General features: G+C 40.7%; 1 protein-coding gene across 2 annotated transcripts in view; it reads left to right on the top strand.

The window, feature by feature from the left end:
• NAA25 (N-alpha-acetyltransferase 25, NatB auxiliary subunit) overlaps positions 1–26906 on the top strand; it is a 28179-nt gene extending 1273 nt beyond the window's left edge. The window contains exons 2-24 of one of the 2 annotated variants that reach the window (XM_065033507.1): positions 2061–2146; positions 2923–3061; positions 4692–4810; positions 6094–6168; positions 6963–7070; positions 7510–7588; positions 8105–8216; positions 8364–8453; positions 8784–8953; positions 9690–9802; positions 12424–12631; positions 13229–13315; positions 13891–14071; positions 14727–14826; positions 19354–19505; positions 19819–19944; positions 20256–20499; positions 20713–20836; positions 21195–21257; positions 21751–21848; positions 22068–22178; positions 22615–22761; positions 23735–26906. In XM_065033507.1, coding sequence (XP_064889579.1) covers positions 2061–2146; positions 2923–3061; positions 4692–4810; positions 6094–6168; positions 6963–7070; positions 7510–7588; positions 8105–8216; positions 8364–8453; positions 8784–8953; positions 9690–9802; positions 12424–12631; positions 13229–13315; positions 13891–14071; positions 14727–14826; positions 19354–19505; positions 19819–19944; positions 20256–20499; positions 20713–20836; positions 21195–21257; positions 21751–21848; positions 22068–22178; positions 22615–22761; positions 23735–23857 — 2855 coding nt within the window. In that variant the 3' untranslated portion in view covers positions 23858–26906. Of the gene's footprint in view, positions 1–2060; positions 2147–2922; positions 3062–4691; positions 4811–6093; positions 6169–6962; positions 7071–7509; positions 7589–8104; positions 8217–8363; positions 8454–8783; positions 8954–9689; positions 9803–12423; positions 12632–13228; positions 13316–13890; positions 14072–14726; positions 14827–19353; positions 19506–19818; positions 19945–20255; positions 20500–20712; positions 20837–21191; positions 21258–21750; positions 21849–22067; positions 22179–22614; positions 22762–23734 lie in introns of both variants that reach the window. The other variant, XM_065033506.1, reaches the window with a different exon arrangement.
• The last annotated feature ends 352 nt before the right edge of the window (positions 26907–27258 follow it).

Below are 27258 nucleotides of genomic sequence, written 5' to 3'. Positions count from 1 at the left end.
TGTGCATGTTGTGATTGCTGTTTTCATTAATGTGCAACTATTTGTGTTACAACCTGTGTAACATCTTCAACGTTCTTAAAAAGCTTGGTGAATTAAACTGATCTTAAAGCAGATGATGTTCAAGATGTATTTCACAGTATTTGTTTTGGAGAGTATAGCTATTAGGGAGAGAGCTTTAAAAATGCTTTCTGCTAGTTCTGGAAAGGATTATCTGCCGTGTAATGTTGGAATTCAGGCTTTGGTGCTGCAGAACCCAAAATAAAGTGTATGTCCTTAAAGAGATAAATACACAACTTTGCAGAAATCATAAACTGATGCTTGGCTTGAAACAATGCTTTTCAATGTGCACCCTGTGCCTTGGTTACTCACGGTTCCTTGACAGCTCTTTATCTTTCATCTTGATTTGTTTCCCTTCACCTGAAGGTTCAGGTGTTGCATTTCCAGCCACCGAACATCTCCAGCTATGGACTTGTAGCTAATGTAGGCTTAAGTTTATTTTTCTTCAGCTTGAATTCCTTTGGAAGGTGCCAACTACTCTGGCTTCCAACAAACTTACTTGTTGCTAGCAAAATATAATCTTTTTATTCTGCTACAGTTTAGAGAGGTTTGTGGTTTATTTGATTTACTTTAGGAGACGTGAAGCAGAGATGTTATCAGCACAGTTATTAAACAATCCAAGACAGGTGGTGCGGTGTGGCAGATAATTGTGTGTAAGTGAACTCTGCTACACAGGTCCTTAAATCCAGAAGTCTCTGCTGGTGTTTGAAGAGATCACCAGGATGATCCGTTCTGCAGTTTTGAAACCTTTTCACTGGAAATCCCTGCCAGGTTTTAATGTTAAAGGTGATGCGCAGGTTTTCCTAAGTTAAACCAACCATCTAACCCACGTAAAGACAACGTGTTACAGTTTCAGGCTATGTTTTATGCAGCAGCTTTTTGTTTTGGTCGGTGTGGGCAGGCTGCCTCATTTGAGGTTTTGTCTGGATGGTCTCAGGAGCCCAATTAGCTCTACTTTAAATCTGCAGCACGCACTTGGCCATGGAAGCAAATGTTGAAGCTTTCGAATATAAACCTCATTAGTATAGATGCACACTTTGTACCATATACTGAGGAATTACTAAAGGTCACCTCTCAGTAAGAGAGTTCTCTTTCATTATGAGAACTACAGTCTTGACGAGAAAAAGGTGTGTAATGTAATTTCAATTAACTGGCATTAGCTTCATTTGCTGTTTGGGGAGAAGCCAGCACAGTGTGAGTGGACCCTGCCCTGTTGGTATGTAGGTGCAGCTACGCTTTCCTGCAAGGTTTTAGTTAGTAAGTGCTAATTTTTGAGGGAGGGAAAGCATATGGGGGTGATGATCTAATTTAAAATTGCTTGGTTTTAATTGTCTAATAACACTGTAGGTGAAGCTGGAAATTTTAATAGTGAGCTGAAAAAGGTGAAAGTGGTCTTGACAGGGCTTTTTGCAGCTGAAGTTTTACTAAGCAGTGGGATATCCTCCTAGAAAATAGTGAAGCTATTTCCCCCTAGGAAAGATTATTTTGTCTTTAAAAGCAGTCTGGTGAAAGCATAGTGCTACTCTGTTAGGGGACAGCTTTGCTTTGCCTGAAGTATGTGGACATGCAGGTCTTCTCACTTAATGATTTGATAGGATGTGAGTGCTTGATTCCTAACCTGCTGCCCGTTGAAAGTCATTGAAGGTCTCCCAAAGCACACCAAATTAATTTGTACTGTTCCTGAAGTGAAGAGCCTGAGCTCTATTGCCAGCGAAGAGCTGTTGCTGCAGAACCCGCTCTATTATATGTCTCTTTTGTTGCTGTAATGATCTATGTGGAGCAATTACAAAAGCTTGTTTGTTTGAATGACTAAAACTAGTCCAGCGAGATGAATACTTCATCTACAAAATGACATGTTCCTGAATGTTGGCTTAGTAATTGTACAAGGAAAATGCGTTTTGCACTACTGGCGTAAAAGCACATACTCCACAGTAAAATCAGAGATTGCTTTCCAGAATGGTCTTGTGTCCTGGTATAATGCTATGTATGTTGTTCTTATGCAGATTATCTCGATAATGGCAATAATAAAATGGCAATCCAGCAAGCGGATAAGCTGCTCAAAAAACACAAAGATCTTCACTGTGCGAAGGTAAGTGTGATTGTGGCTCGCCGCCCTCCTGTGGGTGTAGCTCGGAGGCTTGGCGTGAGTTTTCTGAACCCCCTGGAACATCTCGGGTTGTTCAAATTCATGAAATACCATGTTTGCCAGAAAACTTGTACATACCCTCTTGGTGAGGTGCCTCTAATGACTGGAGTGTAATTGGTCACACCTGAGCTAATTGGCTTCCTGTCAGAAAATGCCTCTTGTAGACCTTAGGTTGAGATACCAATCTGCAGTAGTTTGGACCAAAACATTTGTTTGGGGAGTATGGTCCTTAGCAAAATGCAACCAGGTGATTTTGGAAGCATTTGCTCTTCGGCCTCTTGTTCGCTGCCCTCCTTGCTGTGCCCGTGTTGCAGGGAAGGAAGTTCCATTCCTCCGTTTTCTGAATATAACTATCTTTCAGCTTTTCTCTTTTCCCTGTGGGTTTCCCTCTACAGTTCATACCATTTTTACATTTTGAAAGCTTCCCAGGCTGAAGCACATGCCATTGACCTGAATCTCATTTATGTCACTTCTCCCTGGCCAGTTATTGAGAGAAAAAAAATTAAAATTGGCAGGACTGGTCAGTTTTTAATGTGCAGGTAGTGGCAGCTGATGCAGCTTACACTTGGACCTTTTCCTCTACAGCCAAATGGATTAGGAGCTTAATAAAACCTGAAGTTCTGCAGAAATAATAAGGTGGTTGGGCAAAGCCTCTCCTTGCCAGGAATGAGAGGATTTTCACTGTGTTTCTAACAGCTGCCTCTGGTTTGTGTCAATAGGTTCTAAAGGCAATTGGCTTGCAGAGAACTGGCAAGCAGGATGAAGCGTATGCTCTGGCACAAGAAGTAGCAGCGCTTGAACCCACAGATGATAATTCCTTGCAAGCACTGACTATTCTCTACCGGGAAATGCACAGACGTAAGCTTTTTGTTTTGCCTCGCTTAAAAATCGTAATTACTTACTTTCTTTCAGAAGCGTGTGTGACCCATAGTTTCATGGTAAATGTGCCAAGTCCAGGGTTCATGTATAGGTGTGTTATTAAGAGACTTGGAGGATGTAAGTGATGCCTGTTACAAATGCTGCTAAGGCTCTAGTGATCACCATAAAGCAATGAACCTTGTTTAGGCTTCTCTTATTGACTTTATTGTGTATACAGTTCCTAAATGAGTGGCATGTTAATTATCATCCATTGTGATCACTTTTTTTTAATGAAAGCGACTGGAGTTTGTTGTCATTATATGTGGTAGAGATGACAGATCACGGGGTCTGTGGTTTGGGGTGTGCTTAGTGCTGCAAGACCGTGCTTGAGGGGTTTGGGCCTCAAGAACTTGTGTGACAACAAGGGAAATCCTGGCCTCTCAGTCTGCCCACATTAGCTTTTTCAGTACGGTTCCTTGTAGTGATGGGGTATTTTAAAAATACTAAACCATGAATATTTGAGTGACAGTGTAAAACTGCACGTGCTGTTCTGAAAGAGGCCAGACCTTCTCTACTGCTTATCTACAGCTCTGAACAGTTGTTGTTTCTGGCAGCTTCTTGTCGTTCTTAGTGGCGGTAGCAATGTTTATTGTTGAATTGCTGAAGCAATGACAATGGGGTGAAACAACTTCTGTAGAAATGGGTATTTGGTATCAATCCGCATTAGAGTAATTGCTTATGCTCTCCTTGTTTATTTATGTGTGTATATATGTGGAGTTAAAGCATCCATTTCATTAATAATATAAAATTTTTGTGTGTATATGTGACTTCAACGTAAACCCTTGAAAAGGTCAAAAGCCTTTCTGTGATTCTAGACAACTCACATAAGCATCAAGCTCAGGTTTCTAACTTTTAGGTTTATAGTTCAGAAAGGAAATAGTGGGTGTTGGGCGCTTCTACTTCTGGTCCTGCAAGAAAATTGTAATCAGATGTTCTATGCATATGTGTCAAGATATGTAAACTGTGTGAAAGACAAATTGCATTTATTTTTCTAATGGTACACTGAGAGATGATTGTATGTGCCAGAAGAAAGATCCAGAAGGGTGAAAATGGAAGAACGTTTTGCATATTGTAGTATTTAGTCATGATATAGACCTATTATTAAAAAGTATAGTGTGAAGTATTTTAATTGTTAGGAGCACCAAAATAGGGAAATAACAAGATATGACTAACGTAAGTAAACCTGTGATAAAAGTAACTAATTTGATACCAGACTTTGTGTTTTGATACATAATTCATGTGGAGCAATCCTTCTGCCAGGAGTAGAAATCTTCATTCGGTTCAGTGCTCCAAAATAGAGAAACTGACTTAAGAAAAAGACTGACATGCTTCTGGGGAGTTCAGTTGTTGCTGTTAACTTTATTTTGAGGCTGGTTTGGGTGTTTTGAGCTCTTTCCTGCTTTGACTACTGTTTGTGGTGCTTGGGCTCTTAGGGGAGAGAGAACCATTGCTGTGGGTGATGAGTGTAATTAGATTGCTGTTCAGACTATTGCTGATGGTACCTTTAGGTAGTTGTGCTTTAAGATTATTCCCAAACTTTTCTTAACTCAAGCATCTGTTTCTGGTTTAGCTGAACTGGTAACTAAACTTTATGAAGCAGCTGTAAAGAAGGTTCCCAACAGCGAGGAGTATCACTCGCATCTCTTCATGGCCTACGCCAGGGTTGGAGAATACAAGAAGATGCAACAGGTGCAATCAACAATTTGTGTTTTGATTATTTTAATGTGTCTTTTTCTGTCTATCTTGCCATTAATGCCTTTCCATATTATCTATAATCTTCCAGAACAGCTAAGCTGGGTTAATGTAGAAGTTGTACTCTATGTTGGTTTTTGCAGAAAGGCTTAAAAGACCATTATTTAGGTGGTGGGTTAACTGAAGACAAATGCTTTATTTTCCTGATGTGGGATAGGACAACTGTGCCTTGTGTGCATATCTGACAGAATACATTGGTTATTTGGGGAGGTTTTTGTCAATGCGTCTTGAACAGTATGGTGGCTACATATAGGGAGGTGTAATATAAAGGAATTCTGGAATAGATGGAAAAGGATCCAGCAAGATCTCCTGATCCATGTTCAGTCTTACTTTACCTACTTAATTTGCTCTTGTCTTTGGGAAGAAAAAAATAGTCTGGCCTATGCTCTTACCCCTGGAATTTAACATGTAACTATATTTTTATTGGTTGTAGTTGACTGATAAAAAGCTAAAAAGCACTTCCTTTAAGTAAGTACATCTCACTTCTCATTTGGCAGAACAGTGTCATGCTGCTGGTTAGTTTTGTTTTCATCCCGTCCAAATTAGATGCCTAGGGAATGCCTATAAATGGAAGATTTTTTTCAAAGCATGTGCGCTCACTCCTCTGTATAAAAAAGCAAAGAGAGCCAAGTAAACGAGTCCCTCTCATTCCCACTGTGTTAAGGTGATTGGAATTTTTGTACAATTTTGGTTTAAATAACTAAAAGAATACCTTGATCGGAAGTGTTATGCTCCATTGTAGCCCAAATTGTGTCTGTTTGAGTTCAAGCTGTAGGTAGGGGCTGAGTTATTAATGTACATGAAATTACAAGCCTCATATGACAACTTAAGCTTCAGAGACATGACTGTATGTTAATTGTACTCATGTCTACAACCACTGGTGGAAAAAATGTCAGTCTTAAACCGATAATGATATTTAACATTGATGTGATATTTTGTTTAAGTTTTCGTACAAACATATAAGAATAAGGCTTGTGCTTAGGCAGTCAGACCTGCACATGCTCATTGCTGTTCCTCGTTGGACCTACACAAAGAATTTGATCTTTGATTTTCACCCTGTTTCCTTCTTCTTTAGCACTGTGTGTTAGGATGGGAGAGCTCATGGGTTGATAAAAGTCCTCCCATCTAGTTGCTAATTCTGCGTCTGCTGGCGTCACTGCTGCTCAGCTTGTGTTGTCAGATCCATTTCAGGAATGATGAAACTTTCTTATATTTTTCAGGCTGGAATGGCACTTTATAAGATTGTACCCAAAAATCCGTACTATTTTTGGTCTGTGATGAGCCTGATCATGCAGGTGTGTACAGTGTTGCCAGTTAGTTTGACTTTTGTTGCGGGTATAGTGCAAATGTAGAAATGCTCTGAGTGAAAATATTAGAGATCATTTTAAGTAAAATGTGTGTTTGAGCTATTTCTGTATGATACTGGGAGAAGGGCTGAGCCCCCCTTAAGTAACATTATGAATGTGTTTCAAAAGAAACACTGTGGTGTTTATACTTTTAATGCAACTTAACTGGTCTGCCTTATGTTTTTACAACTTGAACTATTCTGTTATCTGGACTAGTATCCTACTGTCTTTTTAGTCAGAGAGCTAAAGAATAAATCCTCAAATGTCTGCAGCTGCTTAGGCAGAACTGCTCCTCTCTGTAAGTAGGTTATAAAGGCTCTATGAGGAAATAAGTGGGAGCTCTAGACTTGCTACTGCAGAAGGTCTTTCTGTTGAGATATCAGATTCGGGCACTTACCAAACACTCTGTGACAGTGTTGGCCAAGCAAAAAATAAGCATGGGGCATTAGTAGCATTCTGTAAAATACTGTGCCATGGAAAACAGAAATTTTGCTACAGGTATCATGTGCCTAGATGTGTGAGTCCCTGGGCAATGTAGTCCCAAGTGAGCTTTTCGATATATTGCTGGCTTTATTGCTGCGGTTTCTCTCTGCACGTGACAGATGGCAGCTCTCAATGTCTGGGTTTTCAGAGGACGAATTGAAGCACCTGGGACTTTTTTCCTCTCCTAATGAGGAAAAAAGTGGTGGGTGAGACAACACAAGAAGTTGATGAGCTGCTACAATAATTCTTCTCTTCCTCAGTCTATTTCAGCACAGGATGAAAACCTCTCAAAGACGATGTTTTTGCCACTAGCTGAAAGAATGGTGGAAAAAATGGTGAAAGAGGATAAGATTGAAGCTGAGGCTGAAGTAAGACTTGCAGATACTTTCAGCTTGATTTGAATGTTATTGAGACAAGGAATGCACTGTTAAAGAAAGTTGATTATTTTAACAGTTTTCCAAGATAATAATCATTAGTGTTCTGGAAATAAATATAGATTTAGTGGAACAGAAAGAAAAACAAGAGCAGAGCATTGAGAGGGATGGCCAAGAAAATGTTTTGGCCTTTGTTTTGACTGATGAAGCACATGGGTTTGCTCCCTGGGAGGCCCCAAGAGAAACTTCAGGTCTGAGAATGGAAAAAAGACCTAAATTCCTGAGTGCTCCAGCCTCTGGGATGCTAAAGATAGCTTTGCAGTCCTGACTGTCTCCTATTTCTAATGACAGTAACACAAGCTACTTTATTTCTTGGCACACCTGTATATTGTTTTACTAGCAAGTTTCATCACAGTCTAATCTTTCTTTTAAGGTCGAACTATACTACATGATTCTGGAACGTTTGGAGAAGTATAAGGAGGCTTTGGATGTTGTGAGAGGAAAACTAGGAGGTAATTTACTTGCTTAGTTAATGACCACCATTGTGTGGAGGAACAGCTGTTCTGCTTCACTTCTGACTTGTCCACTAGTTACAAAAATAAAAGGCGGTAAGAAGCCCGACTCTTAGCACCAGTTTCAAAGATTGATGCAAACTCTTGAGTTGCTTTTGTGCAAACTGGTTCTATCCAGGTGTTTATGGTATTTAAGTGTTAATGCAGTGATTGACTTTGCAGCAGTATGTCTAGCAGTACTACATTGAGACCATGTTAGTCTGTTGTAGCTGCCATCTTAAAAAAAAGTTCCTAATATCCTACATTTTTGTGGACGCCTTCTGGCGATTAAAATGCACTTGCAGTTTTAAGGAATTGGGATATGAAGGTTTCCATAGCAAATCTGTCCTTTCTATCCTTCAAGGGCTGCTCTTCTCTTACTCTTTTGCATCCTTGGCTATATTAAGATGCTTTATGCAGAAAGTAGGGAAGGAAATGCATTGATTAAATAAACTCGCCCTTCTGTTTTTAATTTAGAGAAGCTGACAAGTGAGCTCCAGAGCCGCGAGAACAAGTGTATGGCAATGTACAAGAAGCTGCGTAGGTGGCCGGAGTGCAACGCGCTGTCGAGAAGGCTGCTGCTGAAAAAGTGAGATGATATTTCTGCAGTCCTGCTGAAAAAATGAAGAAGAATTCTGGGCTGGTTGTCAGTTGTTTTGTTTAGTGGCTTTTGTGGTTAAAATAGAAGAACGTCAGAGGATCTCAAACTTTGTTCTGTGCTTGATTTTTGTTTCAGCTCAGATGATTGGCAGTTTTATATAACTTACTTTGATTCAGTGTTTCAACTCATTGATGAGTCCTGGACACCTCCAGCAGAAGAAGAGCAGTAAGTTCACAGTTTTCCTCTGTGCTACAGCAAATTGTTTCCATTCATATATTCAGTACAGTTCTGTCTGTGTCTTTGGGTGACTTCTTGACATCAGACCCCAAATGATTTGTTCTCCTTACTTTGTTTTGGATGGGGGCAATAGTTTCTTGGGAACAGCTGTATAAATAGTGGCTTGTACACTGTAGAACTCTTGCAGTTTGTATTTTTCATGGTGATTGAGTTAGAGAATGCATCAGGCCAGATTTCCTGGAGAGTGCCCTGGGAGCATGCTGAGCACATGTTATCGGTGCCAAAATCAATGAACCTTTTGTCCCTTCAATCACACAGCTCTTTGGAAGGAGAGGTACACTATTCTATAGAGCAAGCTGTGAAGTTTATAGAAGAGAGGATAACAGAAGAATCTAAGAGCTCTCGGCCACTTCGGGGACCATATTTAGCTAAACTGGAGCTGATTAGACGTTTGCGATACAGAGGTTGTAATGATGAATATAAACTAGGTAAGAGCCACTAAGTGGATGATAAATTAACCTTTTGGAGAGAACACAAACTTGGAAGAAGTTCTTTGCTAGATCACTGAGTTAAATACAAGGTCTGTTATGTGCTGTTGTCTGTATACAAAACATTTTGAAAGCATCAGAAGATGAGCCTTGAAAAAGGGCAAGTAGTTCCAGGCAGCTCCAGGGCTTGCAAAAGCAAGCACGGAAACTCCCAGAAGGACCTGTGGGATCTGGGAGCATGCAGTCGCTGACATTGCAATGAAAAGTGCATTCCCTGCTGTTAAGCAGTAATCTTTGGGTGGGTTTTCATTTAAGTTTTTTGGCAGTAGTCCAAGGTTTTCCTTTTGAACACTTGCATTTAGGTCATCAGTGAAGAAGGAGATAATGTGATTAGAGTAACATCTGTGCTACTTACTAGATCCTTTTCTATTTCCATCCAAAAAGAAGTTACTGTTAGGTAAGCAGTGGCCATGGATGCGTGCCTGCTTTGCTGAGATCTTATCTGCCGGAGTATCTGGAATGAAGCTCTTAGGGATTTTTTTGTGTCCGTGGTTACCAAAGGCATTGAGCCTGTGTTAAAATCTGCAGTAGTGCAGCTGTCTGTTTTCTAAATCACTATGTAATCTCGAATGGCGAAAAAAAAAAGAAAAAGCATTAACAAAGATTTCTCATAATGATTTACCAGATTCAACTTTTAATGGAGCATATTAAAAAGATGAACCGGCCTTTTTCCTAGGTGACCCAGAAGAACTAATGTTCCAATACTTCAAAAAATTTGGAGACAAGCCCTGCTGTTTTACCGATCTCAAAGTATTTGTGGATCTCCTCCCACCCAACCAATATACAAAGGTAAGGAAAGATAAAGAAGTGGAGGCGGGAACTGCAGCACTTGTTTGTACTCTGGTCTCCATCTTAAAATACCAATACCTGTGGATCATATTAAAGGACTGGAAACATCCAATTTTTACCTTCTGTTTGAAATTCAGAAAACTCTTTGCACTGCAGAAAAAGTAATGAACATCTGAATACATTGAGCAATTCCCAAGGATTTTTACTGGAGACTAAAAGCTAAATTTGATCTTGCAGAGTCTCAGACCCAGATGTAGTTTTCATTTGGCTTTTTTGTTAAAATTTCAAGGTGTCAGGGTGCTTTAAGATGGTCTTGGTTGAATTTTCATATCGAAAATGAAAAGCTCGTAATGCTGATGAAAATTAGAAGATATGAGCTCGTATCTTCTAATGAAAAGTCCCCTAGGAATTGTAGTTCAATTGATAAGCTACCTAATTGGCTCATTTTTAAATGAGTAATCTCTCATCAGTTTTTTTAATAGATCACAGCTTACAAAGTGGAGTCATGTGAAAACAGTAGAAAGGCCACCATATTCATTCATTTGCAATTCTCATTGCTGTGTACTGCAACTTTTGCTTTAAAAAGACATCTTCCTCTCTCCCTTCCCACCTATGTCTTGTTTTTCCCATTAAAGTTATACGTTTAATGGGAAGAATCTTCCCCCCGATCCGATGCTGTGGTGTCACACAGGTGTTTTGCTTGGCTGTGCTGCAGTACGAGAGGACGGACACGCTGACAGTGAGCAAGGTGTGAACGAGAGACCTGTGGCAGCTTTTCCAGAGTCTCTTTTTAAAACAAGCTCTCTTTCACTGAAAAGAATATTTGTGCAGAGTCATGAGCAGCTCGTGGAATGAGTTCAGCAGCTGGGAATTCTGTCACTCACCTCATTGTTTTTCTAAGCCATTGTATAAAGTTATCGGAGCTGGGGAGGACTGGACAGAGAATGCTGGATCAGTCAGAGGCTGCTGATAAAGTGTTTGGAAACAAAGTGTAGATAGTGGTGATGTTTCCTTAATTTATTAAAATATTTTAACTGCTAAAGCAAACTCTCCCCACAGCCACACTAATGAGCAGAACGGCATGTGTGGGTTGCTGCTGATGTTTTATGTTACAAGGTATGTTCTTACCCCACCAGCAGCAGGATGTTTAACTCCTGGTTCTGGAAATGGTGATACCGTTGCAAGGTAACCCTGAAGTCCAGAAGCGCCAAACATGTTTTATCCTAATTATCCAAGAAACAAATTCTAAACTTGGAGCAGGGGAGAACGGTGCTTAAAATAATAGTTTAGGCTACAGTTTTGTCGCAGTGCTTGTAAAACCATGAGTTTGAAAAAAATCTTTTAAAATGTTTTGATTTGCCTTAAAACTACTACTGATTTAGTGCATATCTTGTCGTGCTGACATATGAGAAGGTCTTTCCGGTGCATGGGTGTCTCCTGGCTGGTGTCTCCAAAACGTGCATCTGCAGCAGGTTAACTTGGTCAAGGAGCCATGAAGCTCAGGAGGGTTAGTGGTGCTGAAGTGCTGATGGGTTTTTGAAAACTGCAAGTTTAAGTTACCTATAATACTTACAGATTGTCTTAGATTTATTCTTGTTTCATAGCAAAACATGCTGAAGATGGTTTTATCATAAGTGAAGTAGCAGGGTCGCACTGAGGCTATACACAGCTGGGGGAGTTTTAGATTTTTAAGAGTTCTGAATAGTGTTACAGTTCAGTAGCTGAGAGTGTTACGATCTTGCTGGGCCACTAGACACTCCAGAAATATCAATCTTGAATTCCTAGAGGTGTAAATTGGAGTATGCAGTGTAGCGATTCAGTTGGCCTTGCCCAGTGTGGCAAAGTGGAAAGTTTTGTCAACGCGGTTATTATCAAAGTCTATGGGAAAACTGGAATTTCTGTGCATGGCGCTGTGTGTTCCTCCTGCGGAACCATCATGCTGTTTCCCTTGGCCATGGACTAGCTGCAGTTCTGGTGTTTCAAGACCAAATGTAGTAAAGCTGCATTCATTGGCTTTAATTCAAATTTAAGTTTGTAAACACTGTTTGATTTTAGGGCAACAAAACCCCACTGCCTGGCCCTCACTGTGTGTTGTGAGAAGTCTGTCTTGTAGTCAATGTGTAAGCAATGAGAGGCTGCTTTTCTTACAACTTAATTCAAAAAAAAAAGTCATTAATAAAAGATTATTATATCACTGAGTACAGTGCATTACTTCGGAGTTGAGAGAAAATGTAATAGCTACTACAAAACCACTATTTCCTAGAAGTGTGCTGGGAAGCCTTTCAGTAACTAATGAGTTTAATTGCATATGTTAGTACTGTGTTAACAGGTGCTTGAACTCTGCGTGTCAATGTATTGGAAACTTGCCTGTGATTATTTTATTTATTCCATCTGTTTGATTAAACTTAATAAAAGCTACTGATTGCAGCCAGAACTGTGTGCTCATCACGGCTCAAAAAAAAAACTGAAGCCAGCTCTTTAAGCACTGATTTCAGTGTGACATCAGGGGTGGCACTGACATTTCCACCTTGCTTTTGTTGTTTGATTTGAGGGAGGAAATGATGCGTTGTGTTTGTGCAGTCCCAGATGCCCTGCAGAATTTAAGAGTGTTTCTCTTTCAGTTTGTCAGTCAGTTGCTGGAAGTAATCCCTCTGTCGGCAACAGCCGAGAGTGAAGTCGCGCTGCCAGCCGATATCAAAGCCCTGCAGCAGCACTTGTGTGTGGTGCAGCTCTCGAGATTGCTGGGTATCTATCACGCCATGGATAGGAACCAAAAGCTGACCACGGTCCGGGAGTTGATGTTAAGATACCGCCATGGATTGGAATTTGGTGAGAAAAATCTTCAAACTAATGTTACAGTTCATTTGCAGCTTTTTATGAGCGAAAGTTTGGAGCTTTTCAAGGGGGATGGAACAGCACAAACACCAGTGGCAGCCATTGTGCCACTAGAAGATGTTTTGCTTTCTCTTTTATGATTGTATCCTTGAGCGTACCTGAATTATCTGTTTCCTTCTGATTTCTTTTCAGTTGTGTATCTTAAAGATAAATGAGACATTCCTGGGTAGTTCACATGGTGTTTTTGTATCTATGCAAAAGTGCCTGCGCCTTTAAGCAAAGCCAGGCTTTATCACTGATGTACCTAGGACAAATAAATGCGCAAGAATATCAATTTGTAGGTCTTGCGGTTGTAGGAGAGTCTTTACTTCTTCCATGAGATGTCAACATATAAAGTGGCCCATAGTCCACTCGTGATGAACAAATGCAGCATGTATACATAGTTGTTTCAGTTTTTAAGACAACTCTGGATTTTAAAAATAAAGCTATGGTTATCGTCTGCCAGATAGCTGTGTCATTTGGTAATGCCGACAGTGTGAGAAGCAGCTGACAGCACTGTAATTCAAGCGTAACTTTTTGTTTTCTTTTTAGGGAAATCTTGTTTGAAAACTGAATTGCAGTTTTCAGATTATTACTGTCTGCTTGCAGTTCACCTGCTGCTTGATCTGTGGCTAGAAGGTATGTCTCTAAAATTGTCTTGCTTAATACCACACTGGATGGATGTGGTGGGGAGACTGTGTCCCTGTGGCCAGTGTGTTCCTGTCATGGCTTGTTAGACCTACAGCTTTCTGAGCTTTTTTTCTCACTATGAGGTATGTCAGGACTCCCTCTATTCAGTTGGTGTATAATATGCACCTCACTGACCTCTAAAGGGATTTAATTTTTCTGATTAATTCCTGTAAGTCCTGGCAGAGTTTTCTGATGACGTGCAGCTCAGTGCAGAAGCTTGTTCTGAGTTTCCCATGTAGGTAATGTTTTCTCTCCCTTTGCACAAGTTCTGCTGACAGTTCCGTTCTGATATTGAAGGTGTTTTGAGAGTATTTCTTTCCCTCCCTGACATGCTTTAGCTTTTGGCTGGGTGTTATATTTTAAGGGCAGTGGTGTGGTTGGTGAATGCCATCTGTGTGTTTAAACGTGTGGCACCGTTTTGAGAGATGCGTAACCTGAGGATGGAAGCTCCGATGCCAAAGTGAACTGTGTTGTCAGTGTCCAGCACCTCTCTCTGATCATGCCTGTTTTGTCTTTGTCACCAGGGGAAGACACGGCTGTGTGGCAGTGCCTCACTCTCTTAGAAGAAGGGTTATCTCATAGTCCTTCTAATGCTCAGTTTAAATTGCTGCTCATTCGAATCTACTGCAGGCTCGGTGCATTTGAACCTGTTGCAGAGCTCTATGCCAGCCTTGATGCTAAACACATACAGCACGACACCATCGGGTGGGTAGTATATACTGAGAATAATTGGTGATGGTGACCCTCCAGTAACCAGACCTGATACCTTCAGTTTCCTTTGCTGCTGAAAGTTAGCACATTATCAGATCTTTGTATGGTTGTGTGTAAAAGTCTTTTGGAATTATCAATACATGAGACCCATCTACTGAAGTGTACTCTGCTTCTCATGGAGTATCTTCCCTGTGTGATTTTGATGAGTTTTGGATTTTTTGAGTATTAATTAAAGAGAATCTGGAGGAAATTTGTGAAATGTGTATCTTGATGCCAGTCACAGCTTAGTGTTCTGAATGTGTCATTGCTAAGTGAAGCTTGGGAGCGCTCGTTCAAACAAACTTACCAAGTGGCTGTGCCTTGATTAGTGTGTTTGTGGTATCAAATTAAGTAAAGCTCTTATACATTTAGCAAGGTGGATGGAGAAATTCCAAGCCCCCACATACTGTTTTTTAAAAAATTAAGGATTCCTTACATGACTGTTAAAAGCCTAAATTTTAATATGAATGTTTTGATTGCCATCTGTTAAATCTCTAGAGTTTTCATTAAAGCTGGGCAGTGCTGCAGTTCACTGTTCAGAGCTGTGTTTGCAATTCAGGTTTCCCCAGGCTGTGTGCCGGTGTTTGACTTGTGCTATGTTGTGTTGCAGTTATCTCCTGACGCGCTATGCGGAGCCGCTGGGCCATTACGCTGCTGCATCCCAATCCTGCAATTTTGCACTCAGGTTTTTCCACTCCAACCAGAAAGATGTAAGTTGAAAGAAACCTCTGTGTCCTGTAACAGAGCAGTTATGTCGAGATGCCTTGCAGAAGTCTGTGCCCCATGTAAAGGCTTATGGAAATGTGGTTGATAACAAAGAGGAATACTATGTGCAACTTCATGTTCATAGTTGCCTCAACCTGTGTTTCTCATTACAAGAATTTCACAGAATCACAGAATCGACTGGGTTGGAAAAGACCTCAGAGATCATCGAGTCCAACCCTTGGTCCAACTCCAGTCCGTTTACTAGATCATGGCACTAAGTGCCATGTCCAATCTCAATTTAAAAACCTCCAGGGACGGCGAGTCCACTACCTCCCTGGGCAGCCATTCCAATGCCTGACCACTCTCTCTGCAAAGAATTTCTTTCTAATATCCAGCCTAAATTTCCCCTGGCAGAGTTTAAGCCCATGCCCCCTTGTCCTATTGCTGACTGCCTGGGAGAAGAGACCAATCCCCACCTGGCTAGAACTGCCCTTCAGGTAGTTCTAGAGAGTGATGAGGTCACCTCTAAGCCTCCTCTTCTCTAGACTAAACAACCCCAGCTCCCTCAGCCGCTCCCCATAGGGACTTAATGTTGTAACTTAATGTTGTATGGGGTTTTGCTTTACCGTTCTATTTATAAAAGTCAGTTTTAATACTCTGCAAAACCAGGTATGATTACTTTTAAATTTAATGGATTGAAATTTTGTGCCGTAATTTCAGTGAAATATGTGGCAAATAAGTTGTGGTGTCATAACTTCTAGCAGCAGCCAGGGATGATGGGTCAAGATGGTGATGGTGTACTCATGAATCCTTTGTATGACAGTCGCCAAAGCAGTGTGTTGTAGTGATGGCCGTCCTGGCACACGGGGATGGTGGGGAATGCACATCTCTGTAAAAGGGAGGGAAAGTGCAAGGAACAAGGTGGGAGAATTTCAGAGGGGAAAAAATGAGTCTTGAAGCCTCAGCTTCACTGATGGCAGAGCAGAACCCATGACTAACCACTTTATTTTGAAGCAATACGATCAAATTACAAAACCTGGTCTTGTGCTAATGAGAACTACCTGCTTTATTCAGTTCACCCCCGAAAGTGGTGTGGATGAAAAGAAAGGTGTCTTGAATGAGAATCTTGGGACTGGAATGGAGGAGGAGATGGTGAGGGCAGACTTGCTGAATTCCTCCAAAGAGACCAGGTGCTTCCCAAAACGCACGCCATGCCCTGGGCATCCAGCGTGGTTGTGGCTTGCTGATGAGTACGTGTACTTGTCAGTAATCTTAATTGGAAAGTACACTTTGCTGTACATTCTGATACCTTCGTAAGGAAGATACTAATTCTGTTTCAGAATTCCCATGGAATCCATGAAAAATGGGTTGGGTAGGAGGACAGTGGAAAAACACATTTTTGAAGTCTTGATGGAAATATACTGAGCAAATAGGAACAGAAATAGTCCAGAATTGTGGTAGGGAAGTATATGCATGTCAGTCCATCTCCCTATCGCTTGCAAGGCAGTTCCATTCGGAGGGGTAGAAATACATCCTGTATATTTGTATTTTACAGTTTGATCACTGTTGAGAGGTAGGTTGAGAAATTTATTATTACTTGATTTGTTAAGAAATAAAGGGGGGATCCAGTTATAACTCTTCCAGTGGGCCACCAAGTTGGCTCCAGAGGCTGTGCAGTCACACAACTTGCTGTTTGCTTATTGTTTAAGCACTGATTTTACTTGATAAGAGCCTTTGGGTTCCTGGGTGCAGTGGTTGTGGTGGAGTGAAGCCCTGGTTCCCAGACAGCTTTCTCCTACATGTCCGGTGGTGGTGGTGGTAGTGGCTTTTTTTTTTTTTTTTTAATGACGAGTAACTTGTTCAGTCTTGTTTAAAAGTCACTTGGTGGATGTTAATGAAAAGCATACATGGAATCAACTGTCTGAATAAAATGTTTGACTGCTGAGTAAAGTGAAGTGAACCAAAAAAAAACTGTCAGGTACAATTTGTCTGCTTGGGAACACAACATTGTAAAGCATCAAGAAATCATCTTTCCTGGAAAACAATCTGAAGTAATTTCAGGTGTGGTTGACTTGGAAGAAGGTTATTCTCTTTGGCATGAATGGTAAAGGTGCTTGCAGCAGAGAAGAGCTGATTGTCTCCAGTAGCTCAACATCTATATGCAGATGAAGATGGATACATTCCGAGTGCTGTTGCCAGGAAAATGTTACTCAGCTCGTGTTCCAGAAATTCTGAAAAGTGAGTGCCTGAATGATTCAACCTGCCTCGCTACCACACCCAAAAAGGTTGAAATCGCAGGAGGGGTGAAGGCAATGCAATCGGCGTTATGTGCAATGCAATCTTCATGCTGCAAGATAAGGATGGGATTCTGGAACCCACTTGCATCGTGTCTCCTCTTGGAGATAGTGTTGCCACCAAAGGACCGTGAGCCATTGCTGATCTCGGGTAGCCAAATTTCTCATGTGCTCTGGTCGCTTTCAGTGGTTATCACCTTCAGATCCTTTTAGTTGGGAAATGCATCCAGAGCTGTACGAGTTGCAAAGAGCAAGTATCCTTTAAACCAGCCATAAGGTGCAATTTGCAGGAGGTGAAGGCTCAGTTCAGGGGACTGTTCACCTAGAACGATGGTGTGACAAGGCTGGAGATGAAAAATGGGATTCCTTACATGAGACAGGTCCCAAGTATCCCAGGGTCAGCATCTGCTACCAGTTTGTGCTGCTGTGGTTTTGCTGGGGTTGCCCCTTCATCCTCAGGGTCCCGATACCAGCTTCCCATTCGAGTCCCATAACAGCATCTAACTGCAATGTTAAAGGAGGACTATTCTTCAAAAGTTACCTTTTTACCTGATGTCAAATACTGCCTGCTCCTCTCTAGGTTGGTATTTAAGGTAGCTGGCATGTCTGCTACAGCACAGAGAACATGTCCTGCAGCACGCTGTGTGTGGGACTCTGCCTTGAACAGGAAATGTGGGGTATAAAAGAAATGGTTTTGCATAAAACTATAGTGACTGATTGCTTTAGATAAATACATTTTCCTTCTGACTAGCTGAACTTAACAGCCTGAAGTGAATCTTCTTTGAGTCCCATGAGTAACAGCCATCTAGGATGCTGTGCACTCCTGACATAATATTTTGGCTTTAGGAGAGGATTCCGAGGACAGAGAGAAGGCAGTATTGCTGCATTTGGCTAGAACTGAAAAGGCAACTTCGTTCCTCTCGAGATAGTCCTCCTTTAAATATGCAGAATCGCAAGTAATCTCTCTAATTTTCTTGTGTCCGTCCGTCTTTAATCTCTCCAGATACTGCAGGCAAACAGAGCACCAACGTGTCCCGTGGGGATTTAAAAACCACGTCGATGCAGTTGAATTAGCGCCCATAGCGCAGTCCCGCAGCCTGACAATGAACTCTGCAAGGCTGTTTATCAGAGGGTATGTTGTTGAATATTTGGCATATATTTTTCATACAGTGCAAATAACCCACTTTAGGAAAGAAAAGAGCTAGATAGAGGACATTTCTTATTTTGGAGGGGAAAAAAAGGTGGCTTTCATCTGTTTGTACTAGCTTCTGGTCTCTCAGGGCCTTTCAGACAGGTTGAGTCTGTTAGTGCCACATAAAGTTCAGCTAAGCAGTGGCTTTTTTTGGTGCCTCTCAGTGCATTTCCTAATGGCGTTCAGAAGAAAATACTTGATTTGCCAGATTTTCTCACTTGTGGAGTGATTCTGATGTAAAAAAGACAGCCATCTGTCTTGACTGGGAGCATAAATATTTCTTCTGTCTCTACAGGTGGAAATTTTCATTAAAATATAGTGCTTGTCTGGGGCTCCTTCGTCATATAAATCTCCTTCTGGAGATTGCTTGGACTGATGTGAAATATTAGTTGTGTGCCTTGTATTGCTGCATTTCATCAGAAAGGAAGCAGACTACCCCATGGACCCTGACAGCTTCCTTTGGTGTTTAGATTGTATTGTAATGTGTATCCACTGCGTGATATTATCTTGTGATACTGTATTCAAAAATCTAATAAATAAATAATAATTAAAAAAAAAGAAAAATGTGTGAGTAGTTTTTTTAGTCTATGTTCTGGTAATATGTGATGCACATCCAAGTCATTTCCAGAAAACGTGGGGTATATTTATTTTGTTTGAAAGTACTTACCACAATGAAACAATGATCTGAATAATGCATCTCAAAAAAAAAAAAAAGCACCTTCCCAAATCACCTCTCTCCTCCTTTAAGTATTTTTCAGTCTCAGTGGCAACAGCAACATGATGTTTCTCAGTGTAGATTTGGTTATTAAATCACAGTGCCCTGTGGAGCATCTGGGCATTCTCCAATTAAAGCAGCAAAATTGCTGGGGTGACTTGGACAAAGAAAGTGCAAACTTCTCCTGGGGATTGAGGATCTGCCAGATTCTGTACCTCTGGGTTAATGAAAAGCACAGAAATGCAATTTCTTGGCAGTGACCTTGTTAAACTCTGGTTGTTTGGAATTGATGTAACTAACTAATACGGAGATGATGTGTGTTTTCTTCCAGACCTCAGAATATATCATTCAAGCCTACAAGTATGGTGCATTTGAGAAGATCCCAGAATTCATTGCATTTAGAAATAGGCTGAACTCTTCCCTTCACTTTGCGCAAGTTCGCACAGAACGGATGTTGTTAGACCTCTTACTTGAAGCAAATATGTAAGTACGGCTGCAATAAGTGCAACATCTTCCATGTGAAAAAACTGTAGATTTGTGCATAGGCAGAATGCTGGCTGAGTGAGACCTCAGTGAGTTTCACCTGCAGCTCTTTGCTAAAAACCTGTGAGGTGTTATACTTCTCTCTGCTTCTAATTTGCTCTTCCCTTCAACATCCTTGTCAGTACCATGTATGTATAACATTCCTGACATCAGAACAGTTGAACAGTGGAGAGAATGCGGTTTGTTAGTGAGCTGTGTTTTCTGTTTCCAGTTATCAAATGGTTGATGTAATGTTGCTTATTGTTATGTACAGATCAACCAGCTTAGAAGAAAGTATAAAGTCCATGAGTCTGAGCCCAGAGGAGGATGACATTCCGTGGAAAGATTTGCGTGACAACAGAGACCTGACAGTCCTGTTTAACTGGGATCCCAAAGACAGGTGAGCAGAAATATCCTCAAGTGTAGAGTCACACCTTTCATTACAGCACACGTGGCAAAGAAAATCCTGTCAAGGCAACTGCCACATTTAAATGTTCTCTAGGCTAGCTAGCTGCAAATTTAACAAGCATCATTCAGCACTTTTAGTAGTGCTGCCTTTTTTACGTATCGGTACAGTTTTCTGAATTTCTGACCACTCCTTCCTCTTCATACAGTGTTTGATTACTTTGGGTAGGCTTTTGTACCTGAGTGAAGCTTGCTACTTTGGAAAATTGAAGCATTTGCCTGAAAATGTTTGATGCCTTTCTCTAGGGACATTTCTGAAGAACATAGGAAACTCTCGCTGGAGGAAGAAACCATGTGGTTGCGAATCCGGTCTTTAACATTAAGGCTAGTCAGCGGACTCCCAACTCTTAGTCACACTATTCAACCAAAGAACTCTGAAAAGATGGCAGAGAACGGCGTCTCATCCAAGATTGATACAGTTCGATCCCTGCTTCAGCAGCTGGAAGCAGCAGTGGATTCAGGGAAGAAGTTTCTAGAACAAAAAATTCAGGTACTCATTAAGGAAAAAGCTATCCCCAAATGTTAAATGGACGTGAATGCAAGCAGAGAAAATGAATGCATCTTGTACATCCAGCAGGCTGCAGAATGCACTTAACTGACCCTGAGTTTGTAGTGTGTGACTGAGAGATGTGTCAGAGACAAACGGTGTTCTGCATAAGGAAAAGCTGCAACACCTTTATCTTTTTCTTTGCTTCTTGCCTAGTATCCTGTCCTTGGCCCTCCTCCTACCCGAATGGCTGGCTTCTTCAGCAATGGCAGCTGCCAGTGCCAGACTAGCTTGTTTTATCTTGTTAGTGATATTTATGAACTAGACACCAGTGGCTTAGGTAAGTGTTCGAGGGGCGGGGGCTTAACCAGATTGTCGCGTGTGGTGGGAGGGAGCGAGATGTGTCTCGGTTTAGTTTGAAAACTACTGGGCATTGGCTGATGTGGGCCCACACAGTTATTTGGGTATTAATTTTTTTAATGACGCTAAGTTGTCTGGGAGATGATGCCTTAATTTAATATTTTATGTGATTCTTCATATTAGTACACTATATGTTGATGTAATACTGGATCCTCCTTGAAAGCAGTTGCATTTGCTTTTGACTGCTAACACTAAATGTAAATGCCTCTTAGTTTTCTGGAAGCAGAAAATACACTAACTTGTAGCTTTTAACTACTTTTTTTTTTTTCTTTCAGAAGATTCAGCAGAAATCCAGGAGAGGATAGGGAATAGTTTCAAGTCCTTAGTAGAACGACTAACAGGTAAATGGTAACTCAAGAATAAACACCGGTAGCTAGGCTGGTGCTTCATGGTGCTCTGAGGATGTGCTGCTGAGTGTGCTGCGATTGTGGGGAGGTGTTAATGCATTTGCAGAGCCCTTTGAAGGACATATGAGAATAAGGCTGGGATTCCCCTTGGCTTCTCTGCTCATGAAGCTGTTGCATGCTACAGAATGGCCTTATGTCCCATCGTTTTGCTGCCTTGCAGCTTAGTCTGAGCAGCTTTTGTGTCTCTGGTACTTGGTCCAGGTGTGTTAATAAATAGAATGGTGATACTGTTTGTAACGAAATACAATTCAGAGGAAACTTCAGAGCTGGACCTTCTTGAGAGGCTTTGGTCAAACTTATCATTGGCTGCTTTAGTGGTCCATCCTGTGACATCTTTGATCATGGCACTGAGACACATACTGTACAGAAAATATGCATTTAAGTTGATCTACATGTCCTGAATAAGGCTTTTCTTTTTTCCTTTCAGACTTGTTCAATAAATGTAAAGGTGATTTGATTGAAGTCAGAGATGGCACCTTGAAAACTCATCCAAACCTGTTAGAAAACCTAGTCTTCTTTGTTGAGGTATCTTTTTTCTTTGGAAACCATAAATTTTGGAGTATGTTAGAGTAGAAATGTTAGGGCTACAACAGAGTAGAAGTTCTTTGATCTCAGTCACTCATGAAAGCAGACTTTTTTTGTTACATATTCTAACTATTCTGAGTCTTATCAGTAGGAATGCTAAAACAAGTTTAGAAGCCTTCTGTAAATGTGATTTGTAACATATTTGTACCTTTTTTCCAGACAATCTCCATTGCCCTGTGGGTATCAAGTTACTGTGATAGTGTTCTCCGACCTTTTAAATCCAACCTGCAAAAAAAGAAGAAGAAAAAAAAAGAAAGCAGTGTAGCTATGGTAGACAATGTTCCTTTCTTTTCTTCCCCCACCCCCAATCCAACAGCATATTTATACTGAAAGAAAAATCAGGATATATGACATGTTAATGAATTGGGGTTCATAAACTTTGCCTTGTAGAGGCTGATGTAGGTTAAAAATTAGTCCTGAGTAATCTCTAAAACTTCAGATCAAACGGTGACATGTCACGTCTCTGACATCATGTGACCACTTTTTAATAGGAAACACAGTTTAGAATATCACAGGCCTTTCTGCCATGAATACACTGCAGTAAATTAGTTAAATGGGTTGGCTATTTATCTGGGTAGGTAGAGTATAGCTTAGCATGGGGGGGAATAGAATGTAGACATTACAAAGCGAGTTGTTGTATAGAACAGTCATTTGAATATGTATTAATATGTGTTTATAAATTTAAAATGTGTATTTGTTTTTATAGCCACCTGTATTTACGCATTTTCTGGATTATGTTACTGAGCTACAGACGTTAACTTCCAATGTAATAGATCACATCAAAGGGCTTGAAATAATTCTGACTGCACTAAAACTTGAAGAGCTGTCCCTGAAGGACACTCTGCTTTTACAGGTAAGAACATGCATTGGTATTTGTGTGTGACCGATAACAACCTGTATGTATGTGCCTATGGGATAACCTTTTTGAAAGCTGCTTTTCCCCAAAATGTTTTACTGAAAGGAAAAAATAAATTGCTCTTAACCAGAGGTTTGGGACCAGACTGCTAGAAAGCTTAGAGTGGTGAGTTAGGGTTTTTTTATAGTGACAGTAACTTTGCCTCATCTGATTAGTTCTACCTTACTGCACAAAATAATCTCAGAAAATGAGATCTAAGCACAGGAGTTTGAAAATACTTTCATTTTGTGTAGTATGTTAGTGAAGAAAAGGTTTAAATGTTATTTTGTTGTCTGTGTTATGGCTTATTTTGTTATTTGTATTTTAGTAGATTCCAGGAGAAAGATTTGAGAGAGGAGTCGTCTTCTCACCAGTATTAGTTTGGGGAGGGAGAGAGACTGAGTAGAGAAAGTACATTTCCTCAATGTCAAGGGCTAAGATAATTGTTGATATTGGTAATTTTTCTGGTTCCTTGCTGAGTCAGCAAGCCCCTCCATCTCCCCTTTGATGCAAGGCATCAAATCACTACACAAGGAGGATCTGCAAAACTCGACCAATAGATTCCTGTGAATTTGAGCAGAAGCATATGTGGGAGTCTGCAGCTTTGCCTGTGCTTGTTCACGGCATTTCTGTTCTGTTTGTTGGTTTATGTTGTCACAGTAAATCCTGATAAACACAGTCTGTATAGCTCTACTTGGACCTGGAGCTGTTTGCAGCTCCGTGTTTAGAGCAAAGAAGGTGCTTGTTTTTGCACAAGGATGTTTCTGGAAGTTTTGAAGGTGCTGCTTATTCTGTGCTGATGATGTGCCCTTTGTCAGCTTACACTGTGGTCCTCATTAATTTCTTGTCAGGGTTTGAGATGAGGGAAAAGTTTAACAGGAGGATGTAAACAGTTGCTGTGATGTGAATTATTTCTCTTTTGGATTTACAGGAAGAAAAAAAGTTTACAAAGACTGTGCAAGGGAAGGTCCAGAGCAGTTACCATCACTCAATTCAGGAAATTGGAGAGCTGCTGAAAAAGAGACTTGATACCATTAAAAAACTAAAGATTTGAGAAATGCATCCTTGACAGACTCTACAGGGGAGTGACACCAGAATCCCAGACAGAAGCAACATCCAATATACCATCACTTTAATCCAGAACTTCCTCATAATGCATGAAGGACTTAAAAATCACAGAACAGTTTTTTTAGGTATTACAGATGTATTGAGCAGATTTAAATTATTGTACATAAATCAGAAGCAGGGACCCTTATTGGGGTTTGACCACTTTTTATACATGTTCATAAGCATATTGCAACAGGAGAAAATTAACTTTCTTCCCTTTTGATCTCTAGAAACAACTGGAGATGGTCTGTAGAAGCAGCAATAGAAATCCAGTGTAAAGCATATATCTCAAAGGAGTTGTATTTTCATCACCATACAGTGTTTATAATTTTGTATGGTCCTTGCCTCAGAAATACAGGAATTGTAGATGCCCACATTCAGCGCCTCCAGTGAATTATCCCGTTTTGAAGCTGCCTATTTTGTCTGCAAGCCACCTGGTCCTACAGAATTAATTCGGTGTGCGGGTCCCTCGAAGGAGAGAACGGCTGGAGGGAAGATGTGGTGTCAGTGTACACACAGTTTGTTTTCACGTTCGGGAAAAATTGCAAAGCTGATGAGGAGCAAACTTGGCTGTTAAGCTTTAGAGAGAGAGATGGGAATCAGTGTTTCAGAACAAAAAAGACAAAACCAGAGACCTTGTATATAATAGCTGCAGTGAAGTCTGACATTGCAGTCTGATGTCATGTCAGTTTAATGTACAACAGCAATCATCATGACTTTTAAAAAGTGTATTTAGATTACTGAAACTTCAAGACTTAAATATTTTAATAGAAATTAAATCCTATTGGCTTTGGTTTAAAGTTGGCAGAGGTAACTTTTGCTTCCGCTGTGGTATGAGGCTGAGAATACTTTTTGTATGCTTGCTTTTTGCAGTTGATCTTTGATTGTTCAAGTACTAGCTCATTAGGTATTCCGTTAGACCGTGCAATCGCGTCATCTGCTCCCACTGAATCTGCATTTCTGCTGGTTTTCGTTTTAAAGGAGTAATGCAGCCTAAAATTGGTGGGCAAAAAAAGAAAAGTTACATGTACCTGCAATACAAGGGACAGGTCAGACTTTACAGATTCCTCGTCTTCTGATTTAAAGCAGCTAGTATCTGAAGTCTATGTTTAAAATTTTAAGAGAGCTGACAATCCTACCTTTGTCATCTCTTCTGAGTATGTTTTGTTAGTAACGGTAGAATGTTGATGAGAGTATTTTTTTTAAATAAATCCCCTGTATAAAAAAAAAAAAAATTCACATAGTTGCTCTTGCTGGATTTAGTTTTGCTTTGCCCCATCCTGAAAGGGAAAGAAGAATGTCTGCAGTTTGTCTAAATTGTACTGGATGTCCTGATGGTTTAATTGCAATGTCTGGTAAGTGGTCTGGGCTGGAGGAATACCAAAATGCGTTAAGTTTGTTTTATAGGAATACTTTTCCTGAAGAAAAAAGAAAAAACAACACCACACACAACCCACTGAACTCTTCTTTGTTGTATAGAAATACCTTTTTGGAGAGAATGGTGTGCTTGTTAAATTAAAGCAAGACTGATCCCTGAAGTTGACACTTTGAAATGTGTAGGGTAAGAGAAGCCAGTCCCATTGCTGAGATAATCCAGTTCACAGAGAAGCCCTGAGCCAGAAATGGGCATTGCCCCTTGCTGCTCGAGGTGACAAGTTGCTGATGCTCCTGTCCCCTCCCTCCCCCTGGCAGTGTGAACTAGAGAGGGCTTTGCACAAACACCAGCACTGAACCCCAAATTGACACATATTCTCATCCACGGGGCTGGTTTGTGCTGGAGTTTCCTTCCACTGCTGCTACAACAGGTTGAATTCAACCAGTCATATCAATAAGCAATGGTCAAAATGCAAGCGAAGTGTAAGTTTTATTTAACCAAGCTTTTAAAATCTTCCTATGTGCCAGGAAGCAGAACTTGCTTTAAAAAAAATGTTTTCTCTATCAGCTCTCTTAAAAGCAGAATTGAAACTGCTGGGGGGGGGGGTATGTGCGTCATCTGAAGGAAAGTCTGAGAAGAGCTGAAACCGCAGCTCATTCCCTTCCCAGCACAGCATTTGGCTCGGTGTGGGTCCCGCACTGGCTGGTCACCCAAACCACCTCTGTGCCAGCACAGGGAAAACCAACTGCTGCTCCATGCGAGCTGACATCCCGTTTCCTGTTCCATCACTGGTGAATGATCAGCTTGTCAAACAAATACAATTTTTGGATTACTCAGTATTTTGTAAAACTAGGTGCCATCTCTTCACAAGTGGTGGTTTGTCTCCAGGAGCAGATGGTGTACAAAAATGACTGTACTGGGAGTGTGATTGAGGGAGAATTTCTCTCCCCATATAAATTATGTACAGTTAAATATATTGTATATTTCTTACAAAAGAGCATTTCCCCTCCAGAATATGTCCCACAGGGACCCGATAAGAAATTCAAGCTATAACCCATTGCTGCTGTTCTCCCTTTTCCACTCTTGGGATTTTTGTTTGTTTGTTTTGGGATTTTTTTTTGTGATGAATTGAAAAACAGACCTAGAAGAAGCTACCAAGACTACTGTTTACAGACTGAAAAAATACTGATTTTATACTACTGGGATCGTGAGCCACGATCCTTTTACAGAATTCCTCAACTCTTTGCTTAAAATTGATGTCTAATGTAGATAAAGGTCAGAAGTCCTTCCCTGCTTTGTCTACATACAGGACAAAATGTACAATGTCTGTTTGTGTTGCCCATTTTTTTTGTACTTTTTAACTGTTCAAAAATTGCATTTATATTTTGCAATCATTGATAATCATGACTTTATTTTAACCACTAGTAATCTTAGAGAGGATTTTTGTGTTGTATCTGCAGCCTTATCTGAACTTTCTCTTCCTTGATTATTCATTGTTAATTTATGACTGTAGAAGATATGTATGCCTCAGCCTTCTATGGATTTAAGTGACACAACTGCAAATGATCTGCTTTAAACTGGATGGGTTTATAATTTATATAAAAGTCAGTTTCATTACAAATTGGTATTGCTGCCTCTTTCATTTTTCTGTCTAGATGGCCTGGAAGGGACTGAATTGCTCACCTACTCTGTCTAGCTTTGTCAGTCCCTTAGTGAAGACAGATTATCCTAGTGCAGAGTGAGCAGAAAACCAAGTTACCTGTAAGGAGGGACGATGGAGAGAGGCAGGGGGGAAAGGCTCTTTGCTTTCCGGCTGCAGTTGGGGTTTGAATGATGTGTGCTGGGGGGAAGGGAGTGGATGTGTCTGTTCTGTGACAGGAACATCTACAATCTGCTGTTTAGGCTTTCTGCATCACTTGCTTGTACTTCATCCTGATTTTTGGTGCTGACAGTATATGACTGAAGCCTGGGAG

This window comes from Columba livia, chromosome 17 (genome assembly GCF_036013475.1).
Source record: "Columba livia isolate bColLiv1 breed racing homer chromosome 17, bColLiv1.pat.W.v2, whole genome shotgun sequence".
In the NCBI taxonomy this organism is placed as follows: Eukaryota; Metazoa; Chordata; class Aves; order Columbiformes; family Columbidae; genus Columba; species Columba livia.
The sequence above is the reverse complement of the archived record's forward strand: the minus strand, read 5'-3'. Positions and strand labels throughout refer to the sequence as shown.